This window comes from Carcharodon carcharias, chromosome 6, assembly GCF_017639515.1.
Source record: "Carcharodon carcharias isolate sCarCar2 chromosome 6, sCarCar2.pri, whole genome shotgun sequence".
NCBI lineage: Eukaryota > Metazoa > Chordata > Chondrichthyes > Lamniformes > Lamnidae > Carcharodon > Carcharodon carcharias.
In genome coordinates, this window is record NC_054472.1 from 10746542 (window position 1) to 10772432 (window position 25891).

General features: G+C 41.0%; 1 protein-coding gene and 1 long non-coding RNA gene across 4 annotated transcripts in view; one reads left to right on the forward strand and one right to left on the reverse strand.

Annotated features, from left to right (window-relative positions):
- The window catches only part of LOC121278741 (zinc finger protein 236-like), a 137804-nt gene that overhangs the window by 57015 nt on the left and 54898 nt on the right, over positions 1 to 25891 (forward strand). For all 3 annotated transcript variants that reach the window (XM_041189124.1, XM_041189126.1, XM_041189125.1), the window contains exons 12-16: positions 3916 to 4069; positions 7787 to 8047; positions 12727 to 12995; positions 17437 to 17526; positions 24156 to 24307. In XM_041189124.1, the coding sequence (XP_041045058.1) occupies positions 3916 to 4069; positions 7787 to 8047; positions 12727 to 12995; positions 17437 to 17526; positions 24156 to 24307 (926 nt within the window). The remainder of the gene's footprint in view (positions 1 to 3915; positions 4070 to 7786; positions 8048 to 12726; positions 12996 to 17436; positions 17527 to 24155; positions 24308 to 25891) is intronic.
- On the reverse strand, positions 915 to 24261 carry LOC121278743. Its single transcript, XR_005943273.1, has 4 exons — positions 24144 to 24261; positions 23950 to 24020; positions 4841 to 4905; positions 915 to 1515 (listed from the first exon to the last, which is right to left on the reverse strand). It is a non-coding gene; the product is annotated as an uncharacterized LOC121278743 (long non-coding RNA).

The following is a 25891-nucleotide window of genomic DNA, read 5'->3' on the forward strand; positions in this document are numbered from 1 at the left end:
ATGTAAGTCAGCGAGAGCAAGTAAGCTGAGCTCTCCTGAAGAAGAACAGAAGCTGTGCAAATATAAATAGAATATTAGTAATTTTTTGCAAGGTACTGTTCATGCTTTAATAAATATAAAAAACAAAAAAACTGCGGATGCTGGAAATCCAAAACAAAAACAGAGTTACCTGGAAAAACTCAGCAGGTCTGGCAGCATCGGCGGAGAAGAAAAGAGTTGACGTTTTGAGTCCTCATGACCCTTCGAAGGGTCATGAGGACACGAAACGTCAACACTGGTCATGCTTTACCTAATGAAATTACATAGATATTAAACTACCTTCTTTAATTCCTGATGAGGATTAAATCAAGTTGCAATTGTGTGGGTGTAGATAGCAGATATTCCTGTTTCCATTGCAGCATCAGCTTATAACTTGCAACACACCAAGGCTCCTTAGACAGCACCTTCCAAACACACAACCACTACCATCTAGAAGGACAAGGGCAGCAAACACAAGGGAACACCACCACCTGGAAGTTCCCCTCCAATCCACTCACCATTCTGACTTGGAAATATATCGCCGTTCCTTCACTGCCACTGGGTCAAAACCCTGGAACTCCCTCCCTAACAGCACAGTGGGTGTACCTACACCACATGGACTGCAGCGGTTCAGGAAGGCAGCTCACCATCACCCTCTCGAGGGCAATGAGGGGGATGGGCAATAAATGCTGGCCTGGTCAGTGAAGCCCACATCCCTTGAATGAGTTTTTAAAAAAATGACGATGGGAGCTTGGCATTTTGAGATCTGTTAAACTTTTAATTGCAGTCTCTGAAGAAACCACAGATGTAAAGTTTTTTCTTAAGGGTAAAAATTACATTACTATGAACCTACTCTTCACTCAAGTGATTTATGAAGCTCAGACTTGGTTATCAAGATATGCCTTGGGCAATCTTTTGCCTTTTATTGAACATGCATACTTCAAAATAGCATATGAACCAATAACTTGCTGCTTATTTTAGGTTGGACAGGCAGAGTATAAAATGTGATGGCAGAAGGGCCTTTGCTTTTTTTCTCTTGTGGAATGGACCAAGAGCCTCAGAAATTCCTCCCAGTTATTTTTGAGCCCGGTGGGCACAAATCTGCCAGAGGTGCCTGGTGGACTAAATACCAAGGCAAAACATGGAGTCCAGGTAGCATTAAAGGTTATTTCATTAGCTGAGCCATTCTCTCTCGTGGGGCAACTTACATCATGTAGAATAGCTGCAAAGTATGTCGTTTTTCTTCAACCCATTAGTTAAATGGACTAAGCTGAGCTGAGCTTTCTTCTCTGCATCCAATCCATCACCAGGGCAACTTTCTTCCACCTTCATTCCTACCTCTGCGCTATGAATGCTGGAATTATAGTCTGTGTCTCTGTCATTTTAAGGCTGAACTTCCCAAGGTTTCTTCTGGTCATCCACCACCTTCGACAAGCCATGTCCAGGTTGTGATTGTCCCGAGTCACCCAAATCCTTCTCTCTCATTCACAGTCTCAACTGAAATTAAAATAGGCAGTTAGAGTGTTGAAAAAAAACAATACTGGAGATCTGAAATATAAGCAACAATTGCTGTAAATGCACAACCAGTCCATAGGTGTCAGCCAGGCCGCGGGAAGAATAATAAGCTATTGTTTCTGGCCAGAATCCTCTCTCCCAGCTGTAAAAAAAAAAGCAAAAAAAACTGCGGATGCTGGAAATCCAAAACAAAAACAATAGTACCTGGAAAAACTCAGGTCTGGCAGCATCTGCAGAGAGGAACACAGTTAATGTTTTGAGTCCGAATGACCCTTCGACAGAACTAAGTAAAAATAGAAGAGAGGTGAAATATAAGCTGGTTTAAGGGGGGGTGGGACAGGTAGAGCTGGATAGAGGGCCACTGATAGGTGGAGATAACCAAAAGATGTTGCAGACAAAAGGACAAAGAGGTGTTGACGGTGGTGATATTATGTAAGGAATGTGCTAATTAAGGGTAGAAAGCAGGACAAACAAGGTACAGATAGCCCTAGTGGGGGTGGAGTGGGGGTGAAGGAATCGAAAAAGGCTAAAAGGTAGAGATAAAACAATGGATGGAAATACTTTTAAAAATAATGGAAATAGGTGGGAAATTTTTTCCAATAATTTATATAGATTTTTCTTTTCCCACCTATTTCCATTATTTTTAAATGTATTTTCATCCATTGTTTTATCTCTACCTTTTAGCCTTTTTCGATTCCTTCACCCCCCACCCCACCCCCCCAGGGCTATCTGTACCTTGCTCGTCCTGCTTTCTACCCTTAATTAGCACATTCCTTAGATAATATCACCACCTTCAACACCTCTTTGTCCTTTTGTCTGCAACATTTCTTGGTTATCTCCACCTATCACTGGCCCTCTATCCAGCTCTACCTGTCCCACCCCCCCCTTAAACCAGCTTATATTTCACCTCTCTTCTATTTTTACTTAGTTCTGTTGAAGGGTCATTCGGACTCGAAACATTAACTGTGTTCCTCTCCGCAGATGCTGCCAGACCTGTGAAAAGAAAAGGAAATAGCTTGTTGTTTTGCTCAGCTTAATAAAGGACCTTCCTTGCTTTCCTCTTGCTGATAACAAAAGCATTGATGCACCTTTGCTATTTTCAGATGTCAATTGACCTGCTGTGTGTATTTCTGGCATTTTTGGATTTTAATTTTAATTTTGGCAAAACACTGCCAGTTAACAGCACCAAACTTCAAAAGTACTCCTGAGTAGCTGAAGCTGGAAACAGAAATATCAAATGGGACTCTCATCCAAGTTTGGAAATCGGTATTTGACAAGTTTACAAAGATGCCATTGCGTATAATATATACTTATTAATAGATTTATTAAGCAGTTGCATTTTTGTTTACAGTTTAGCTATAAATTATACATTGCCAGTATGGAATTTGATTGTTTATGGTAAATTTCTTTTAACGATTATGAGGGGCATGGACAGGGTGGATAGGGAGCAGCTGTTCCCCTTAGTTGAAGGGTCAGTCACAAGGGGGCATAAGTTCAAGGTGAGGGGCAGGAGGTTTAGGGGGGATGTGAGGAAAAACTTTTTTACCCAGAGAGTGGTGATGGTCTGGAATGCACTGCTTGGGAGGGTAATGGAGGCGGGTTGCCTCACATCCTTTAAAAAGTACCTGGATGAGCACTTGGCATGTCATAACATTCAAGGTCATGGGCCAAGTGCTGGTAAATGGGATTAGGTAGGTAGGTCAGGTGTTTCTCACGTGTCGGTGCAGGCTTGATGGGCCAAAGGGCCTCTTCTGCACTGTGTGATTCTGTGAAGTAGAGGCAGGGTCATTAGTATTTTTAAGGCAGAGTTAAATAGATCCTTGACTAACGAGAGTCAAAGGGTATGGGATTAGGCAGGAAATTGGAGTTGAGGCCACAATCAGATCAGCCATGATCTTATCAAATGTCGAGGGACCCCAATGGTCTGTTGCTTCTAATTCCTATGTTCATATGTTGGTTCTCTCAGGCATTATGGTTGTTCTTGCATCCCTTTTTTGTCCTGTTTTTCCTGCATCAAAAACCATTATTGACCTTTATTTTGTGTGTTGCTGCAAAGAAATCATTTCCCAAAGTGTGTAAATAGCTGGCAGCTTGCCTGTAACAACCATCTGACTCATTGTGTTGTGGGATTCATGGTATTCAGCCCAGCCAAAGTACATCGAGAAATCTCGCTGTTCAGCATCAGTCATGTAGTGTGTTGTAAGTTTAATAAAATATATGAGAACTACATAGTGGTAAACAGTGACAAAGGCAATGTCTGATTCATTTTGTATTCGCCTCTATTGACTGCTTTGTTTTTCAACCTGGGATAAAACTGTGACTAGCTTCTTAAGATACATAAAAATGAAGTTTACTTAAAAGCTTGGCTTTTTTTCAATGTAGGTCTCATCCAGCAGACACCACGGAATAGCCAGTTATACAGTCATTACCTGGCCAATGGCATCATGGCTGACGGACTAAGCGGGGATAGGCCGTACAAATGTGCATATTGCAACAAGGGTTTTAAAAAATCTAGTCATCTTAAACAACACATCAGGTATGAATCATAAGGTGGCTTATTTTTAGTTTGAAGTGTCTTGGACTTGGTTGTAGTTTTGTGGCAAGTTTGCATTTAGTTTCTGTACTGTTATAGAATCATGCAGTGCAGGAGGAGGCCATTTGGCCTATCATGTCTATGCCAGCTCTTTAAAAGAGTTATTCAATTAGCCTAACGAAGCTGCTCTTTTCACATCATCCTGCAAATTATTTCTTTTCAAAGATGTATCTAATTCCCTTTGAAAGTTACTGTTGAATCTGATTCTGTGCTTGAAGATTTTTTTAAATGAATTTCCTTGCATACATAGTGGAAAATATTTTATATTTTTACATTTTATATTATAGTTGCATATTAATCAATAAATTACTCTCAAGCTTTGCTTCTAAAATTTCAAATAAAAAAGAGAGAAGTTCTACCCAGAGCCAATTCATGTAACTAGATGAAATGCTGGATGATCTCTAAAAGAGAGATATTATGGAAACTTACAATGTCCGCCTGTCACCATCAAAATACAGCTCCAATACTAACCCCAGCTTTCCAAATACTTGTAAGACTCCAGCAGTGGTCTTCTTAATACTACTTAAGGCTTATCCTATTTGGTTTCATATCTGTTTATAACTTTGCTTTGTTCTTTTTGCCTCCAATGTCCTCTCCTACCTTAGGCGCTGGCTCTTGCTGAAGAATAGTTCCATAGGCTTGAATTGCCCTCCAAAGTAGCCATGTTTCATATGTTAGCGTGGACATTGGGATTTACACCAAGCCCCCACTCACCTTTTTAGTTTGCCCCAGTTGTTTCTGGCAGCTATGAGATGTGTCAGCCAGTTTTCTTCATTTGCCTGCAAACGAAGGGAAAAAAATTAGATTGTAATCTAATTTTCTATATTTTCATTTCCTGTAGCCCAGTTCCTCTTCTGGCCCATGGAAAATGAGTGTTCATGATTGCACTCTGGTATGGGGAACCCAGAAGTGAATTTAAAATGTCTAGTATTGACAGAGGGGATACAGAGAAAGTGCAGAGGAGTGGGGCAAATTGGCAAACTCTAGGTGAGCCAAATGGCTGTCTTCTATGTTGTAAGGTTCTATGACATTGATAACTTATTTAGGCCTCCCCTTTGGAACTTGTTTTGGTTTATTTTGCCTTTGCCAATTACTTGGACCTCTGCTTTTTGTGGCATTGCTATGGGGTGCCAAATTTCCTTCCTTTAAAACTTGCAGTAGGACTTTAACTTTCCAGTCCAAATGTGTATTGTGCTCAATTCTGATCCTCGTATTACAAAAAGCATGTGGAGGCACTGGAGAATGTGTAAAAATAGTTTGCAAGCATCATACCAGAGCTGAGTGATTACAACTATCAGGAAAGATTAATCAGGCAAGGGCTCTTTAATTTTTCTTGAAAAGAGAAGCCTGAGATGTGACCTAATTGAGGTATTCAAAATTAAGAAGAGGTTCAATTGGGCAATTAGAGAGAAGAGGTTTCCATTTGCAGAGAAGTCCAAAATTAGGGGCCATGATAAATCCAATCAAGAATTCAAAGAGATTTTTTTTTACCCTGAGTGATGAGAATGTGGAACTCACTACCACATGATGTAGTTAAGGCAGATTGCACGGATGCATTTCAGGGGAAGCTAGATAAACACATGAGGGAGAAAGGGATAGAAGGATATGCTGTTAGGTTGGGATGTGGAGCATAAATACCAGTGTAGACAGGTTGGGCCAAATGGCCTGTTGCTGTGGTGTTAGTCTATGTAAAATATAAATGCCACCAATAACTAAAAGGCAAAAGGAGACTAGCAATCCTGGGGGAGAAAGAGCAGTGTTTTCTTAAAATGTTAAAAATGCAAGCATTGCAATGCATAGAGAGTGAGATTTCAAATGGAGAGTGAGAGTTGTGGGGCTGTGGAATTCAAGAACAATGCCAACATTCAAAATTTAATTGGATCGGTGAGTGAAGGAAAAGGGATGTAGGAATAAGGATGGGCAGATGCGATTAACATTATTTGTCCATGTGGGTCTATAAAAGTTGAGAGTGTCTTTTTGGGCTGAATGGTTTGTTACTATTATTGAAACTTTATATAGATAGGGTGGATTTCTGCTGGTAAATCCATTAGTGTCAGTAATGGTTTCGTTCTTATTTTTAAATCCCTCCCATAACTTGCCCCTCCCTATCCCTGTAATCTGCTCCAGCCTTACAACCCTCAGTCCTGCGCGCCTCCAATTCTGACCTTTGAACCATCCCTGATTTTAACCGTTCTACTAATGGTGGCCATGCCTTCAACTGCCTTGTCCTAAACTCTGGAATTCCCTCCAGAAACCTCTCATCTTCTCTACCGCTCTTTTCTCCTTTAAGACACTTCTTAAAACCTACCTTATAAACCTAGTTTGTGGTCACTTGTCCTTGTGGGGCAGTATCAAATTTTGGTTGATAACACTCCTGTGAAATGTCCTTTACTGCATTAAAGGTGCTATATAATGAAAGTTGTTGAGAGCTACAACCTTGGAACTAAGCCCATGAGAAGTGAAATGCCAGCAACGTTAAAAAGAAAAACATTTCAGAAATGACCGCTGCAAAAACAAAAATACAGTGGATGTTAGAAATCTGAAATAAAAATAGAAAATGCTGGAAATTCTCAGCTGGTCAGACAGCATCTGTGGAGATGCCATCTAACCTGCTGAGCATTTCCAGCATTTTCCGTTTTTAGTTAAGAATTAACTGAAAACACTTGTTTGCAGGCTTTGGGTTCATAAAGTTAAGCTGCTTTTTAGGCACAAGGTCATTTTTTAAAAAGCCTTCAAACATTATTTTTTCTAATTCACTAAGAAACTGACCACGGGTTCACCAGTGTAACTGCTCAGTGGTTCGGTACAGTTTTCAATTATTTAAAATTGGGTTACTCACAATTGGCAGACTAGACACTTTTAAAAATGCTTTTTTTTTTGGTGAAAAACCTGTGCTCAGCCATACTAATAAAACTACAGGCTACCACTTTTAAATATATCGAGGAATATTTTGTAATGTTAAAAACAAGATCATTCTGAAGCATTGCCAGATTTTGCCGGTGCGTGGAAGATTTCAACTTCATGCTACGTAAATAACCTTGATCAGAGATTTGAGCAAAATAAAAACTCCTGAAAGGCAGCACAATTTGCACCTGGATTGGCGATCCTGCCCAAAGTGAAAACACTTGGCCAACTTCTTATTGAAACTTTATATCCTGAGCAATAAGGAAGACGCCTTTTGAAGTTCAGGGAAAAAAGTTATTCAGCTTTAACGTTCTTAGCAAGTGGTCGTCACAAAGACGCATGAAGAGTGCATTTCTCCTTCATGTACCTGATAACGTTTACAGCATAGAAACAGGCTATTCTGCCCAAATGGTCCATGCTGGCCTTTGAGCTGCATGTGAGCCTCCTCCAGCACTCGTCACCTAACTCTAATTCTTCTGTTGCTTTCTCCCTCATGTGTTTATCTAGTTTCCCCTTCAGTATATCTGTCTTATTCATCTCAATTACTGCATGTGGTCGTGAATTCCGCATCCTAACTATTGTCTGGGTAAAGAAATTTCTCCTGAATTTCCTATTGGATTTATTAGTGTGACTATTTTTTACTTAGTACTTATTATCACTGAAGCAGAAATGAAGGAGGGAAAGTAAAAGCTCTGCAGGAATATTCTACTCACACGGTGATGATGGTTGTGGCCAATAAATTTGTCCTTGTTTCAGATCTCATACTGGTGAAAAACCTTTCAAATGCTCACAGTGTGGCAGAGCCTTTGTTTCATCGGGGGTCCTTAAATCACATATCCGGACGCATTCTGGCCTCAAAGCCTACAAATGTTTGATTTGTGATGGCACTTTTACTACTAATGGCAGTCTGAAGAGACATATGTCAACCCACAGTGAGGTGCGTCCATTCATGTGCCCCTATTGTCAGAAGACTTTCAAGACTTCCATGAATTGTAAAAAGCATATGAAGACACACAGGTAAGAGCTTTTGAAGTCGCTTTGAAATACTTTTAGTTACAACCACTTCAATCCTACTGTATATACAGACTTCCTCTGAGCTTCTTGTCATGAGGTTATTTAATGGCAATTGAATGATTCAGGGAAACCTCTTATGTGTGCTAAACAAAAAAAGGTGATTGCAAGGTGATGTGGTGCAGAATCCTGCTGCTGTGCCCTTGGTTTTTAGAACACTACACTACAGCACAGAAAAAAAACAGGCCATTCGGCCCTTCTGGTCTGTGCCGAAATTTTATTCTGCTAGTCCCATTGACCTGCACCTAGTCCATTACCCAGACCTCTCCCATCCACGTATCTATCCAATTTATTCTTAAAACTTAAGAGTGAGCCTGCATTTACCACGTCTGATGGTAGCTCGTTCCACACTCCCACCACTCTCTGAGTGAAGAAGTTCCCCCTAATGTTCCCCCTAAACCTTTCCCCTTTCACCCTAAAGCCATGTCCTCTCGTGTTTATCTCTCTTAATCTAAGTGGGAAGAGCCTACTCGCATTTACTCTGTCTATACCCTCATAATTTTGTAAACTTCTATCAAATCTCCCCTCATTCTTCTACGCTCCATGAAATAAAGTCCTAACCTATTTAATCTTTCCCTGTAACTCAACTCTTGAAGACCCGGCAACATCTTAGTAAATCTTCTCTGCACTCTTTCAATCTTACTGATATCTTTCCTGTAGTTAGGCGTCCAGAACTGCACACAATACTCCAAAGTTGGCCTCACCAATGTCTTATACAACCTCACCATAACATCCCAACTCCTATACTTAATACTTTGATTTATGAATGCTAGTACGCCAAAAGCTTTCTTTACAACCCTGTCTACCTGTGACGCCACTTTCAGGGAATTATGTATCTGAACTCCCAGATCTCTTTGTTCCTCCGCACTCCTCAGTGCCCTACCATTTACTGTGTATGTCCTACCTTGGTTTGTCCTTCCAAAATGCAACACCTCACACTTTTCTGCATTAAATTCCATCTGCCATTTTCTGGCCCATTTTTCCAGTTGGTCCAGATCCCTCTGCAAGCTTTGAAAGCCTTCCTCGCTGTCCACCACGCTTCCAATCTTAGTGTCATCAGCAAACTTCTTGATCCAGTTTACCACATTATCATCCAAATCATTGATATAGACAACAAACAACAATGGTCCCAGCACAGATCCCTGAGGCACACCACTAGTCACAGGCCTCCAGTCTGAGAAGCAATCATCCACTACCACTCTCTGTCTTCTCCCACACAGCCAATTTCGAATCCAGTTTACAACCGCTCCATGGATACCAAGTGTCTGAACCTTCTGAACTAACCTCCCATGTGGGACCTTGTCAAAGGCCTTACTAAAGTCCATGTAGACAACATCCACAGCCTTTCCTTCATCTACTTTTGGCCACAGGCTGGTTTTTTTAAAATTCATTCACGGGATGTGGGCATCACTGGCTAGGCAGCATTTATTGCCCATCCCTTATAGCCCTTGAGAAGGGGCTGCCTCCTTGAACTGCTGCAGTCCATGTCGTGTAGGTACACCCACAGTGCTGTTAGGAAGGGAGTTCCAGGATTTTGACAGTGAAAGTGAAAGAACGGAGGTATATTTCCAAGTCAGGACAGTGAGTGGCTTGGAGGGGAACTTCCAGGTGGTGGTGTTCCCATGCACCTGCTGCCCTTCTCCTTCTAGATAGTAGCAGTTATGGGTTTGGAAGTTGCTGACTAAGGAGCCTTGGTGAGTTGTTGCAGTACATCTTGTAGCTGGTACGCACTGCTGCCACGGTGCATCAGTGGTGGAAGGAGTGAATGTTTGTGGATGTGGTGCCAATCAAGCGGGCTGCCTTGTCCTGGATAGTGTCAAGCTTCTTGAGTGTTGTGGGAGCTGCACTCATTCAGGCAAGTGGAGGGCATTCCATCACACTGCTGACTTATGCCTTGTAGATGGTGGACAGACTTTGGGGAGTCAGGAGGTGAGTTACTCGCTGCATGCTTCCTAGCGTCTGACCTGCTCTTGTAGCCACAGTATTTATATAGCTTGCCCAGTTCAGTTTCTGGTCAATGGTAACCCCCCAGGATGTTGATAATGGGGGATTCAGTGATGGTAATGCCATTGAATGTCAAGGGGTGATGGTCAGATTCACTCCTGTTGGAGATGGTCATTGTCTGGCACTTGTGTGGCTCAAATGTTACTTGCTACTTGTCAGCCAAAGCCTGGATATTGTCTAGGTCTTGCTGCATTTGGACATGAGCTGCTTCAGTATCTGAGGAGTTGCAAATGGTGCTGAGCATTGTGCAATCATCAGTGAACATCCCCACTTCTGACCTTATGATGGAAGAAAGATCATAAAGCTGCTGAAAATGGTTGGGCCTAGGACACTACCCTGAGGAACTCCTGCAATGATGTTCTGGAACTGAGATGATTGACTTCAACAACCATAACCATCTTCCTTTGTGCTAGGTGAGACTCCAACCAGTAGATAGTTTTCCCCTTTATTCCCATTGACTCCAGTTTTGCTAAGTTTCCTTGATGCCACACTTGGTCAAATGCTGCCTTGATGTCAAGGGCACTCTCTCTCACCTCACCTCTGGAGTTCAGAGCATTAAGAAGCTTTGTGGAGAGTGTGGACTGTAGAAACCTCTTGGGGGTGAGTTGGAGGGGTTCAGGGTGGTGAGATAAGTTTTCATTCTATACCTCATTAATCCAGCGGGCCCAAGGCAAGCACAGGGTTGGGAGGTCACGGGTGGTCAGCACTTGCAAAAATGGAAAGGGGAATTTGTAGTTTTTGGATTGAGAGGAGCATTTCTGCACCTCCTTGCCCCACAAAGGAAAGTTTAAAACTTTACCAGGAATGGCCTCTTTGGTCAGTTGTCCAGGTTTCAGCTGTCAGGATGACCGCTGCCAGCAGCCCGCATAGTCCCGCCTACAGACAACACTGGGGCTCCAGATTTGCATGAAGCTCCTGTCTGAAAAACCAGGGATTTTAAAATTGCAACTGAACAGGAGCAGATTGGATATATCACCTGTTCCATTTTAGCTGTCATCGCTGTTGTTTTTCTACCCCCCTCAACCCACCCACCCACCCAATTACCTGGTTTTCATCAAACAAGTTAACCGCAAACCTGCCTCCTCTCCGCTCCCCGCCCCCCCCCCCCCATCCACCTGCATCGATTATTTAACACATTGGTAAGTACTGTCAGCATCAAACATTCCCAGGCTAGATATAGAATGCAAAGTAAGTTTCCTTTCACTCTGTCCAAATAATGTGTCGTAACTTCACCTTCAGAAGATCGTCCTGAATTTATAGCCATGTGTCATGTTTCCCTTTCCAAAATCTTATGATCTTTCTGGGTGAGGCTGCCAGTTTATAAAGCACTTTTATGCTATGGACTCGGGCCCATCCATTAATTTAGCTGGAACCAGCCAAACTCATTTTACTTGCTGTTACAGCACTGAAAACATACTAGGAATGCTTGATGTCGACAGTACATACCAATATGTTGAATAATCGATGCGGGGGAATTGGCGGGGGGAAAGAGTGGAGAGGGGGCAGGTTTGCGGTTGACTTGTTTGATGAAAACCAGGTGATTGGGGGGTGGGGAGAGGGTTGGAAAAACAACAGTGATGGGGAGGCGGTGGCATAGTGGTATTGTCACTGCACTGGTATTCCAGAGACCCAGGATAATGCTCTTGGGACCCGGGTTCAAATCCCACCACAGCAGATGGTCAAATTTGAATTCAAAAAAATCTGGAATTAAAAGTCCAATGATGACCATGAAACCATTGTCAATTGTTGTAAAAACCCATCTGGTTCACTGATGTCCTTTGGGGAAGGCAATCTGCTGTCTTTACCTGGTTTGGCCTACATGTGACTCCAGACCCCACAGCAATGTGGTTGACTCTTAAAATTAGGGATAGGCAATAAGTGCTGGCCTAGCCAGTGACGGCCACATCTCATGAAAGATTTTTTTTAAAAATTCAATCAGCCTGAGCTGAAATATGTCAATGAGTGATCCAGAGCCATCTTGTTTTTCAGTAGGGCAGGTTCAGGTAGAGGGAAATTGACAGTTTCAATTGAAATTGTAATGAAAGAAAGAACTTGCATTTCTGTGGCACCCTTCACAGCTTCAAGGTATCCCGAAGTACTTCTGTAGTGTAGCTTGGAGGGAGACAAAGCAGTTGCATTTAATTCTTGAAGACTAGTGACTGGTATTGATGCAGAAGTAAGAGTTCATACAAGTAAAACGATTCTAATGAAGACAATTGCAATGAAAGTTTGTTTTAATTTGTTCTTGAACTCTGGACAACATTGAACGAGATAAAATTTATTTCCCATCCCTAATTACACTGAGGGCCTTTTGAGTCAACCATGTGGTGTGTAGGTCTGGAGTCACTGGTAGACCAGACAGGCTAGGGGTGGCAGATTTCCTTCCCTAATGACAGTGAACCAGTTGGGATTTTATGGCCATTTTCTGGTGCCAGCTCATAACCTCGGGTGACCTAGTCCTGTATAAGCCAGTATCATAAACATGAGTTGACTGCACGTTAAGAGACTTTTAGCTTAATTCATGGTATAAAACAGAAATGTAGATGTGCTTTTTCTACATGAGAGCAATGTCAACATCAAATTTTGATTCATAACCTGCATAAATATGTTTCACTGTGCAGGTATGAACTTGCTCAGCAGATACAACAGCAGCAGCAGCAACAGCAGACATCTCTGGACGATGATGGCTTGGTCGAATCTATGGAACAGCAGCCTGACTCAACTAATGGCCAGGCGCAAGCCCAGCTTCAGGCTGAGGAGCTGCAGCCATCTTCGACAGTCGGCGCTGACCAACAGACCTTGTTAGGCCTAAGCCAAGAACAAGTTGTGGGATCTCAGCAAAGTGGGCTTGGCCAACAGCTTGCAGACCAGCAGCTTGTCCAGGATGAAGGTAAATTTAGGAAAACTCAATTAGAAGTAGTTCACATATTGCAACCAACATTGAATCTTAGATCAGTAATGTTATTCTTTTTCAGTAGAAGTAGGAAAAGTCTTTTCTGGATTTTTCCCAAACTTTGGTGGGAGATCAGTGGATTTAGACCATATCTTGGGGAGTTCTGCCAATCTCCCGCTTGCATTATGCCTGAAAATCAGAATGAAACCTGCAAAATTCAGAGGCCATGTTTTTTAAAGTAGGGGAACAGCAAATGGAGGGTGAGAGAAGAGTCCACAATAGAATTATCATAAATGGGCTGAAACAATTGGGTGCGATAGACAAAATGTCCTTTCCTTGTGTTATTTTTTGGTTGCATTGCATTGTTCAGAATATGGAAAAGGCAGAAATAATCACCCACCTCTATTTTTGTACTGGAAAATATATAGTGCAAAATAAGTACAGATTTCTTTTAAAGGAGTAATGAAACACAGTCTAACAGGAAAGAAATAATCAAACTTTAATGTTATGATCTGGTTAGGAACCGTTATTGTCTAAAGAGTAATGCAAACACCTCATTTTAATCGATAGAGTTACGCCACAATAATTCACTTTTTTAAAAACAAAAACACAAACTTAATATGATTTATAACTACGTATGTTATACACTCAGTTTTACTTCTTACTTACCCCAAGAATTCTCTTGCATCAATCTTAAAGTTAAACTTACTTCAGAAGGAACTACCCATAAGTATGCCACAGTCTTCTGGAGATTACTTTAATTCTCCTCAGCTCTAGCCATCCTCAGAAGTAAAATTTTTATTTACTACCTCTTGACTTTGGATGCCACAGTCCCTTATTCTGGTTTACTTTTCCAATACTTCCAAGCTAATCTACTGGTTGCTTTCTTTGTCACAAGACCCTATGGAGACCATTGTAAGATTCTTCCATAAGTTTCAAACTCAGCAATCTTCCGGCTTTGGTTTCTTCACAGAATTCACACTGAGATTAAGCCTCATTCCCATTCTACACGGTGAATGAAGAAGTTAGATTTTTACTCTGCTTACAGTGCAGGTCTATCTAACTGTTATTGACTTTGGCTATATTCTCTCAGTGAGCTGAAAACTGCACACACCAGTTCCAAGCTGCCACTGAGCTTGGATGGTTCTGTGTCCCTTTATATAGCCTCAACCAGTTTCAGTCTGCCCAGAAGTTTTGCTTCCAAACCCCAGGTTCAGTTTTTGTTTCCTTAGGAACGTGGAAGGTCCGTTTCCTTTCTCTGTTTTCAGTTTCTGTTTTCAATTGGGGTAAAATTTCTCCACCTGCTGTTTTATAGCTCTACCTCTTCTATTCTGACCTTTTCAGTGTAATAATCTTCCAGCTTGTTTACGTTGCATTTACCCCATTTCTGCAGTTAAAACTTAATTCTTAAAACTACAAATTATATTCTAAAACTACAAGGTATATTCTAAAGCACATAAACCATGAACTAGATATTTGCAATAATACAATGTAGAAGGAGGCTATTTTGGCCCATCGAATTTGTGTTGACTCTTTTGAAGAGCAATCCAGCTAGTTCCCCCACAGCCCTCCCTTTCCTCACAACTCTGCAATTTTTTTCTCCTTCAAGGATTCATCCAATTTCTTTAGATGGCTATCATTCAATCTGTATTCACCACCATGTCAGGGTGTGCAATCCAAATCCTAGCCTTTCATTATGTAATGAAAGTTTTCCTTATTCGCCTCTGGTTCTTTTGCTAATCACCTTAAATCTCTGCCCACTTGTTATTGGCTTTGAAAACAGATTCTCCTTATTTATCCAACTGAAATCTTTCATGATTTTAAACACCGCTATCAAATTTCCTTTTAGCCTTTTCTGCTTTCAGGAAAATAATCCCAGCTTCTTAGTCTATCCACATAATTTGTAATTCCTCACGCCTGGGATCAATTTAGTGAAGGTCTTCTATACCCTCTCCAAGGCCTTCATATTCTTCCTAAAGTGTGGTGTCCAGAATTGGAATATACCAGCCTGGGCAGAAATAGTGATTATATACAGATTTAGTGTAAGTTCCTGGCTTTTGTATTCCAGGCTTCTATTTATAAAGCTTGGGATCCTAAATGCTTTATTAACTGCTTTGTTAACCTATCTTGATAACTACAAAGGTTTGTGCACAAACCAACTCCGGTCCCCCCTGGTGTCTCTGTTTTTTCAATGGCTTCGGCCATTGTAATGTAAGTAGGCCGAGGCCTACATGGGATATCTGAAAACTGAAATTATCTGAAATTCGAAACGCGGTTGGTCCGAAGGGTTCTGGGTAAAGGATACTTGACCTGCATAAATATATAATGTCCCTGTTGCTCAATTTATTTTTATAAAATTTTATAATTTAAGATTTCAAACGTTTCAAATATAATTTAATATCTGATCATCATTTGGTAGACTCGCAGCAATTACATCAGTGGTTCATCAAATGACAATGCAATTTGCAGCAACTATGTGGTGTGTCCAAGCTGTTATTTAGCATGATACCTGTTATCAGGTAATCACTAATAAACCCAATTCATAAGAAACTTCTTTACCCAGAGGGTGATGAGAATGTGGAACTTGCTATCACATGGGGTAGTTGAGAAGAATAACATACTTTCATTTAGGGGGGCACTGGATGGATTCATGAGGGAGAAAGGAAAAGAAGGATAGGCCGATAGAGTTAATTAGGAGAAGGCTCTTGTAGAGTAAAAAAACTGGCATAACCTGGATGGGCTGAATGGCCAGTTTATGTGCTGTAAGTTCTGTGCAACAGCAAAAGCCAATTAGAAAAAAAACTAAATGGAAGTTGTTCTCACCAACTATTCTCAAATGATGCTTGCGGTATTATTGCTTTACATCTTTCTCTCTTCCCGCCTCCCCCTCTTTTTCTCTCTCCATTGTTTTACAATATATTTATATTATAAAACAAAGCCCCAACATTATCACACTTAAAACATGTCTACTTTATTTGGTTCAGGAAGTTTACCTGTATAAAGCCACGCCACTAGATGGAGGTGCAGAGACTAACATGCTCCTCATCCTGTTTGAATCACATCATGCAATAGTTAGAGAAGCATTGACAGTGGTCCCCTGTCCTTCACACCCCCTTGACAACTGGTTTACAAATGAGAAAATATTAATGCTACATAAGCTAGTATTATTGGTTTTCCTTGCTAACCTTCCTTCACCGGAAAGTGAATGTGCTTTTGCAAGTTACATTATAACACTGAAACAGGCTGTTCATCCTAGCTTGCCCATGCCGGTGCTTATGCTCCACACTAGCCGCTTCCCACTCTACGTGACCTCCCTCTGCCAGCATATCCTTCCACGTCTGATAGTGCTGCTGGTTGCAAAGTGCTAGAATATCCGGGAATGACTGATTTGTTTTGTTTAATTTCCTTTTCGGGAAATGCTTTTCATTTGTTCTATTTGGAGATTAGGAATCCCAGGTGTAACCTTGCATCTCTCCCACCTCTGATGCACAACAATGGATTTCAAAAGTGCTCTGCCAACATACCACCAAAAAGTCAAACGCTTTATCAAATAAAGTAACAGGTAGATTTTATTAAACAGTGCACTGAGAGTGTTTGATGTGAAGAGAGTGCAATTTGGGAATCCTGGTGGAAAGATAACTCTGCCTGCAAATTTTCCAACCGTTTAAAATGTTTTTCATGTAATTGCTTTTTGTTTTCGCATTTATACAAGTATGCTTTAAAAATGGTCATAAAATATGAATCCCATTTAAACTAGTTTACTGCAAAACTTTAAATAAAACATATTTTTGATTTTGTTACTCTTCCTGTAGCTGAACATATTCACTGGCACTATGTATCAAAGTAGATCTTCCTGCACAAACAATGCAAAGGCTTTAAGACCATATTCAGAATGCTATATTCTTAACAGCATAATGCATGACCCAAAAGAGAATGGGCTAGTCTGAGGGAAATCAAAATAAAGACCTCAACAGCAAAGGATTTCAAAATTCTATGATTCCAACGGAGCACTGATAATTTTTTACTGCCTAAAAAGTGCATGGGGCCAGACATGTGTTGCTATGGTGTGTTGGTAGGACTTGAAACCCCCTATGTCTTATGTTACTCAATATTTTATTCACTTTCATGGTACTATCTAAATGTCTAACTTCTTTATTCAGAGAGTGGTGAAAGTGTGGAACTTGCCACCACAAGGAGTGGTTGAGGCAAGATGCATTTAAGGGGAAGCTGAATAATTACGTGAGGGTTAAAGGAATTGATGGATGAGATGAAGAGGGGTGGGAGAAGACCTGTATGGAGCATAGGCCAACTGGGCTGAATGGCCTGTTCCTGCACTGGAAATTCTATGTAATGTATGTTTGCCATGTTCTACTTTAATCTACATTCATGAGCAATGTCAAATTGAGTTTTTTGTTTGTTATTTATTTTCCTACTCCAGATTCCTTTGTGACAACACAGCAGAATATCAGCCAATTTGATCAACAAGCTATGACGCAGCAAACCTTTGATCAACAGAGCCTCACCCAAGGTTGTAGTTAAAGTCAATTTGGTGGCTCATAACTGGCTTTTGGAAAAATAGTGCAACACTTTTGAGTCGCTGTAATTTTCTCAAATAATTGAAGTAAACATGTGCTTTTGTTTGAATGTGAATTAAGATATTGATTAAAGTTATATTGCACTCTGCTGGGGGCAAGGCATGCCAGCCAAAAACAACTAACGGAAGCTAGTTCATGGTGCTGATTAAACAATCTGTGCAGCAGCATAACCTTGAATTGACCAGGGTCAAGTTTAAAAATAGGCCTTTTGGCAGAGTAAGTGGTGAGGACCATGGTTAGCATTGCAAAACTGTTAAGCTATTGCATCATTTGGGGTTTTAGTTCTGTATTGTCACTACATTTTTTTTTAAAATAAGGAGCTTTTTGTATTGATAAAAACAAAAAAACTGCGGATGCTGGAAATCCAAAACAAAAACAGAATTACCTGGAAAAACTCAGCAGGTCTGGCAGCATCAGCGGAGAAGAAAAGAGTTGACGTTTCGAGTCCTCATGACCCTTCGACAGAACTTGAGTTTGAGTCCAAGAAAGAATTGAAATATAAGCTGGTTTAAGGTGTGTGTGTGGGGGGGGCGGAGAGATAGAGAGAGAGAGATGTGGAGGGGGGGGGTGTGGTTGTAGGGACAAACAAGCAGTGATAGAAGCAGATCATCAAAAGATGGCAACGACAATAGTACAATAGAACACATAGGTGTTAAAGTTGGTGATATTATCTAAACGAATGTGCTAATTAAGAATGGATGGTAGGGCACTCAAGGTATAGCTCTAGTGGGGTTTTTTTTTATATAATGGAAATAGGTGGGAAAAGGAAAATCTTTATAATTTATTGGAAAAAAATGGAAGGGGGACCGTCTGTCCGCAAGAATGACCCAAACCTCCCTATCGCTTGCCATTTTAACACTCCACCCTGCTCTCTTGCCCACATGTCTGTCCTTGGCTTGCTGCATTGTTCCAGTGAAGCCCAACGTAACTGGAGGAACAACACCTCATCTTCCGACTAGGGACTTTACAGCCTTCCGGACTGAACATTGAATTCAACAACTTTAGGTCGTGAGCTCCCTCCCCCATCCCCACCCCCTTTCGGTTTCCCCCTTCCATTTTTTTCCAATAAATTATAAAGATTTTCCTTTTCCCACCTATTTCCATTATATAAAAAAAACCCCACTAGAGCTATACCTTGAGTGCCCTACCATCCATTCTTAATTAGCACATTCGTTTAGATAATATCACCAACTTTAACTTTAACACCTATGTGTTCTATTGTACTATTGTCGTTGCCATCTTTTGATGATCTGCTTCTATCACTGCTTGTTTGTCCCTACAACCACACCCCCACCTCTCTCTCTCTCTCTATCTCTCCGCCCCCCACACACACACCTTAAACCAGCTTATATTTCAACTCTTTCTTGGACTCAAACTCAAGTTCTGTCGAAGGGTCATGAGGACTCGAAACGTCAACTCTTTTCTTCTCCGCCGATGCTGCCAGACCTGCTGAGTTTTTCCAGGTAATTCTGTTTTTGCTTTTTGTATTGAATTGGAATGGTAGCATGGTGGTTTTGTTGCTGGACTACTAATCCAGAGGCCTGGACTAATGGTCTGGAGACATGAGTTCAAATCCTACCACAGCAGTTGGGGAATTTAAGTTCAATTAATTAAATAAATCTGGAATAAAAATCTAGTGTAAGTAACGGTGACCATGTAACAGTCTGATTGTCATGAAAACTCATCTGGTTCATTAATGCAGTTTAGGGAAGAAAATCTGTTATTCTTACCTATTCTGGCCAAATGTGACTCTAGATTCACAGCAATGTGGTTGATTCCAATCTGCTACTCCAAAATGGCCTAGCAAGCCATTCAATTGTATTCAAGAAGGTGGCTCACACCACCTTCTCAAGGGCAATTAGGGGTGGGCAATAAATATTAGTGATACCCCCATCCTGAAAATAAATTTTAAAAAGAGTGCATTACCTGCTTTGTGATATTATATCTGCAAAGCAGATTTTTGTTTTGTCAGTTGGTACAAGAATTGGAGAAGTTTATTCTTTATCTATCATCATCTGCGTAGATTTTGTTTAGCAACAAAGCCTCCATTCCTTTAAAGAAGATTTGAACCGGTTTCCAAGACAGATTAATGGGCCAAAAAGTTTAAGTTAGATGGTCCCTCTAATGTAGTAAAGTGCCCTGTGCTGTGTGACAGGCACGTTATTAGACAGAAAGAGACCGAGACCGAAGGATCTATTCACAAAGGTGATGGAAAGCTTGATCAAAGGTGGATGTAAAGGAACACCTTAAATAAGTAGAGAGTGGTAGAGCAGCTGCGAGGTTTCGCAAAGGAATTCCAGAGCTTGGGATCTAGACAGCTGAAGACATGGCTGCCAACAGTGGGGTGAAGGAAATTGGGATCAGTAAGAGGCCAGAATTGGATTATAGTATGAACTCACAAGGATTAATTCCAAGGCTATAATTTATAGCTTAGTATTATGGCACAGCGAATGGTAAATGCTGTGCTGCTCAAATCCCAGAGGGAAACTTGAAACAGCTTATTAGACAGCAAGAGACAGAGACCAAAGGATCTATTCGCAAAGGTGATGCAACTGTTTCGCAATTTGTACTTTATTTTGAGATGCGTGCCTTGAATTCAGTAGTAATAAGTCCATAAAGACATAGAGGTTTTTTACAACACTAAATTAAACATTTATTAATAGAAGGAAAGATTTTAAGCACACGCATAGGTCTACAAAACACTGTAATTACTCCTAAATATCCTAATTAATCTAGTTCCCAGCCACACCACCATTAAGGCAACAGTAAAACAAAATAGATTTCAACAGGCCCAGGCAAAGAGCACAATACCCTGGACAGTGATATTCACAGTGAGCTTTCTTAGCTTCAGTTCCTGTAGACAGCAGCTTGATGCATGGAGGCTGGAGGCTTTTCACAGTTGTGTTAGATCTTAGAATGCCTCCCTCCTTACACATAACCTCATCTCCTTTATACGTGTTGCTCCCTTTTTAATGTAAACTCCATTGATCCAAATATGTCTTTGCAACTTTACTTTTTCCATAATATTAACCTTTCATAGTACTCATAATTTCAGTAACCTTTGGTAAAAATAAACACACTATTTGACTTAGCTTCATATGACTAGGTGCAACATCTCATCATCTCTTTGAAATTCAAACGACTCTGGTTTATCTAAAAATGCAGATATTCCTTGCACTTCATATTCTAAAACTTCAGCCATGTTTACATATTTAGTATTTCAAGCCTAGCTTCCTTTTGATAACTCAAGAGCTCCAGACTAGCTGCCTCTAATTCAATTAAAACCACCACAAACACATCCACACAGAGAAACTAATCCAAACCCCACTATTAACCTACCTTTACATTAAATCACAATAATATGAAAATTATTATATTTTCATGGCACTTGGATGTTCGGATATTGGTTATAAACTGAATGATTCTTCTCAGTCATAGTCATAGAGGTCTACAGCACAGATAAAGGCCCTTTGGTCCTTTCGGGTCTGCACCAGTCAACCAAGTACCTAATTATTCTAATCCCATTTTCCAGCACTAGGCCCATAGCCTTGTATGCCATGGCATCGCAAGTACCCATCCAAATACTACTTAAATGTTATGAGGGCTTCTGCCTCTACCACTCTTTCGGGCAGTGAGTTCCAGATTCCCACCACCCTCTGGGTGAAAAATATTCTTCCTTACATCCCCTCTAAACCTCCTGCCCCTTACCTTAAATCTATGCCCCCTGGTTATTGATCCCTCCACCAAGGGGAAAAGTTCCTTCCTGTCTACCCTGTCTATGCCCCTCATAATTTTATACACCTTAATCATGACCCCCCTCAATCTCCTCTGCTGCAGGGAACATAACCCCAGTCTATCTAATCTCTCCACATAACTAAAACCCTCCAGCGCAGGCAACATCCTAGTAAATCTCCTCTGCACTGTCTCTAATGCAATCACATCCTTTAATTCGTATTCCAGAACTGTAGGCAATACTCTAGCTGTGGCCTAACCATCGTTTTGTACAGTTCCAGCATAACCTCCCTGCTCTTATATTCTATGCCACTTCTAATAAAGACAAGTTTCCCATATGCCTTCTTAACCACTTTATGTACCTGTCCTGCTACCTTAAGGGATCGGTGGATATGCACATCAAGGTTCCTCTGACCCTCGGTACTTCCCAGGGTCCTACCATTCATCGTGTATTCCCATACCTTGTTTGTCCTGCCCAAGTGCATCACCTCACACTTATCCGGATTAAATTCCATTTGCCACTGATCAAACCATCTGACCAGCCCGTCTATATCCTCCTGTCATCTAAGGCTATTCGCCTCACTATTTACCACCACGCCAATTTTCGTGTCATCCGCAAACTTACTGATGAACCCTCCTACATTCAAGTCTAAATCGTTTATACATACCACAAACAGCAAGGGGCCCAACATCGATCCCTATAAAACCCCACTGGACACAAGCATCCAGTCACAAAACCACCCCTCGACCATCATCCTCTGCTTCCTGCCACTCAGCCAATTCTGGATCCGATTTGCCAAATTGCCTTGGATCCTATGGGCTCTTACCTTCGTTATCAGTCTGCCATTCAGGACCTTATCAAAAGCCTTGCTGAAGTTCAAGTAGACTACGTCAAATGCATTGCCCTCATCTACACACCCAGTTACCTTTTTGAAAATTTCAATCAAGTTGGTCAGACGTGACCTCCCCTGAACAAAACCATGCTGACTGCCCTTGATTAATCTCTGCTTCTCCAAGTGTAGATTAATTCTCTCCCTCAGAATTGCTTCCAGTTGTTTCCCCACCACTGAGGTTAGACTGACTGGCCTGTAGTTCCCGGGTTTATCCCTTCCTCCCTTCTTGAAAAACATACCACATTGACTGTCCTCCAGTCCTCTGGCACCTCTCCTGTGGCCAGAGAGGTATTGAAAATTACTGCCAGTGCCCCTGCTATCTCATCCCTTGCCTCACTCAACAGCCTTGGGATACATTTCATCCGGGCCTAGAGACTTATCTACTTTTAAGCCTGCAAGACCACTTAGAACTTCCTTCCTTTCTATGCTAATTTATTTCATTATATCACAGTCCTTCTGCCTGATTTCCATAACCACATTGTGTCTCTCACTTGTGAACACCGACACAAAGTATTCATTTAGAACCCTATCTACATCTTCCACACACAAATTACCACTATGGTCCTTAATGGGCCCTACTCTTTCCCTAGTCATCCTCGTACTCTTAATGTACTTGTAAAATAACTTTGGATTTTCCTTTATTTTACCTGCCAATGTTTTTTCATGCCCCCTTTTTGCTCTCCTAATTTCTTTTTTAAGTTTCCCCTTACACATTCTATTCTCCTCTAGGGCTTCCGCTGTTTTGAGCCCTCTGTATCTGCCATAAGCATCCCTTTTTCTCTTTATCCAATCCTGTATACCCCTCGACATCCAGGGTTCCCTGGATTTGTTGGTCCTACCCTTTATCTTTACTGGAGTATGTTGGCTCTGTACACTCCCTATTTTCTTCTTGAATGAGTCCCACTGCCCTGACGCAGATTTACCTAAAAGTAGCTGCTCCCGGTCCACTCTGGCGAAATCATATCTGATCTTATTAAAATCGGCCTTCCCCCAATTTAGAACTCTGATTTCTGGCCTATCCTTGTCCTTTTCCATAACAACCTTGAATCTAACGGAGTTATGATCACTATCTGCAAAATGCTCCCCCATTGATACCTCTACCACTTGCCTGGCTTCATTCCCTAAAATTACGTCCAGGACCACCCCCTCCCTGTGGGACCTTCTATGTACTGGCTTAAAAAACTCTCCTGGATGTATTTTCAGAATTATGCTCCCTCTAAACCTATCACACTATGACTAATCCAGTTAATGTTGGGGAAGTTGAAATCCCCCACTATTATGATCCTATTATTTTTATGCTTCTCTGAAATTTGCCTACCTTACCTGTTCTTCCATTTCTCTCTGACTGTTTGGAGCCTATAGTACGCTCCCAGCAATGTGATTGCTCCTTTTTTGTTTTTAAGTTCTACCCACATGGCTTCATTTGAGGAGCCTTCTAAGATGTCATCTCTCCTTACTGCTGTAATTGATTCCTTGATACCCCCTCCTTTTTACCTCCTTCTCTGTATTGTCTGAAGACCCTATATCCTGGAATATTGAGCTGCCAATCCTGCCCCTCGCTCAACCATGTCTCTGTGACAGCAGTGACATCATACTTGCATGTGTTAATTTGTGCCCTCAACTCATCTACCTTATTCGTCAGACTCCTGGAATTAAAATAAATACCATCCAACCTTGCCAAACTCCCTTGTGCCTTAACTGGCCTATAATTTCGAGGCCTTCCAGACTCACTTGCTCTCTCTTCTGTTGTGATTTGTGACATCTGAAGTGCTGGATTTGATTGCTCTCTTGTAGCCATTATTCTATTGAATGAAAGAATACAGGGACAGAAAAGTATATACTCTTGTTACTTAGCAAGGTGACAAATAGTTGTTCCATGTTATCATTTAGATATTAATTTGAGTGAACATAAAATAACTTATTACTTTTTGTGCTAGGTTTTACCATAACCGATAGCTTTGGCCAGCAGAGTCAGTTCACAGCAGTGCAACAGTTACAGGATTCCAGTAGCCTGGAGTCACAAGCTCTAACTCCCAGTTATCATCAACAGAGCCTGCTTCAGGTTCCTCCCACAGACAGCATCAATGTGGTGAGTATCAAACAAATGATATTTTAAACCGTATTCTTCAGAGACTGTTCTTTGTTCCACCTTTGTGCTGCAGCTTTGAGGCATTACTATTATGCATTGAAGGGTTAATTTATGAAATTGTAAATCAACCGTATAGAAATGTAAACTGATGATAAATGGGCCAACTGAAGTTTTTGGTTATCTATAATAAAAGATGTGAAATGCCCACTCTGGTATAGTCATAATCACCAATGTGTTTTACTGAGATTAGATTGAATTTTTTTTACGTCATAGAGTCATTACAGCACAGAAGGAGGCCTTTTGCCATCTGGATATTTACTTAATAATCATCTCCCACATTCGGTCCTATATGAATCCCTAAAAAAAAAATTCACATGTAGGCCAGAATGGGTAAGGTTGACCAATTTCCTTCCGTAAAGAACAGTGATGAACCAGATGGGTTAATTATGACAACAGGTTGCACAAGTTTGGCTTGTTTTCCCTTGAGTATAGAAGATTGAGGTGTGCCCATATCGATGCATTTGAAATGCTGGTAGAGGAATGAAGAGTGAGGAGACATAATCTTAAGATTAGAGCTTGTTTGTTTAGAAGGGAAATGAGGAAGCACTTTTCCACACAAAAGGATAGTAGAGATTTGTAAATTCCATCTCCCCCACCCCCATCCCATTCAAAAAACGTGATGTGGATGCTAGGGGATAATTGAAGACTGAGATTGACTTTTTTTTTGTTGAGTAAGATGTCCACAGATATGGAGATAAGGTGAGTAAATGGTATTGAGGTACAGATCGGCTATGTCTAATTGAATGGCAGAGCAGATTCAAGGGCCAGACTAGCCTATTCCTGTTCCTATGTTCCTAGGCTGTGTTTAGAGATGCGCTAAGTGTTTGGTAGGAATAATTGTACTGATTTTCACTCTCAAATTATCACCGAGGGGGACTATTCCCTTTAGAGTTTAGTTACACCCATCCCATTATTATGTTTAAATAAAATGTGCTTTGTAACAGTTGAATGCAACTGTTGTAATTTTGCTTTTTTTTTTAAAAGTTCTAATTAAGGACCATGTTTTGAAGCTTTTTTTGTGAAGATGCACTCAATTGTTATTGGTTTAATGAATGATAGTGATGGAAAGGCTTCATTCAGGGCTTGGTAGCCCAATACAGATTATGCATCTGCGTGGTTAGAAGGAAGAGTGAAGTCACTATCCTAATGAAAAGAATAGCATACCTGGTAACCTGAATGAATTGTCATTATGTTTACCCTCTGGTGATGGTATCCCAAACCAGGAGCATTTTGACCCGTAACAGCTGAAGAAAACCAGGAAGCTGATCTCTCGTATTCATATTATACTTGCAGATGACTGTAAGCCAGCATGTGACAACTAGCGTTAAAACAGGGAGAGGATTTTAGCTCTCTTTATTACATGCTGTTCAAAATCTTGACAGATATAAAATATGAGTACCTTGATAGTTAAAATGAGGAAGGGGAAAGTGTTCTATGCAAAATAGAAGTGAAATCGTAGGCAACTTCTCTTTTCTGTGGTGGCATGGGTGGGGTGAATTAGGAGTTTAGATTCTTGTATTTGCA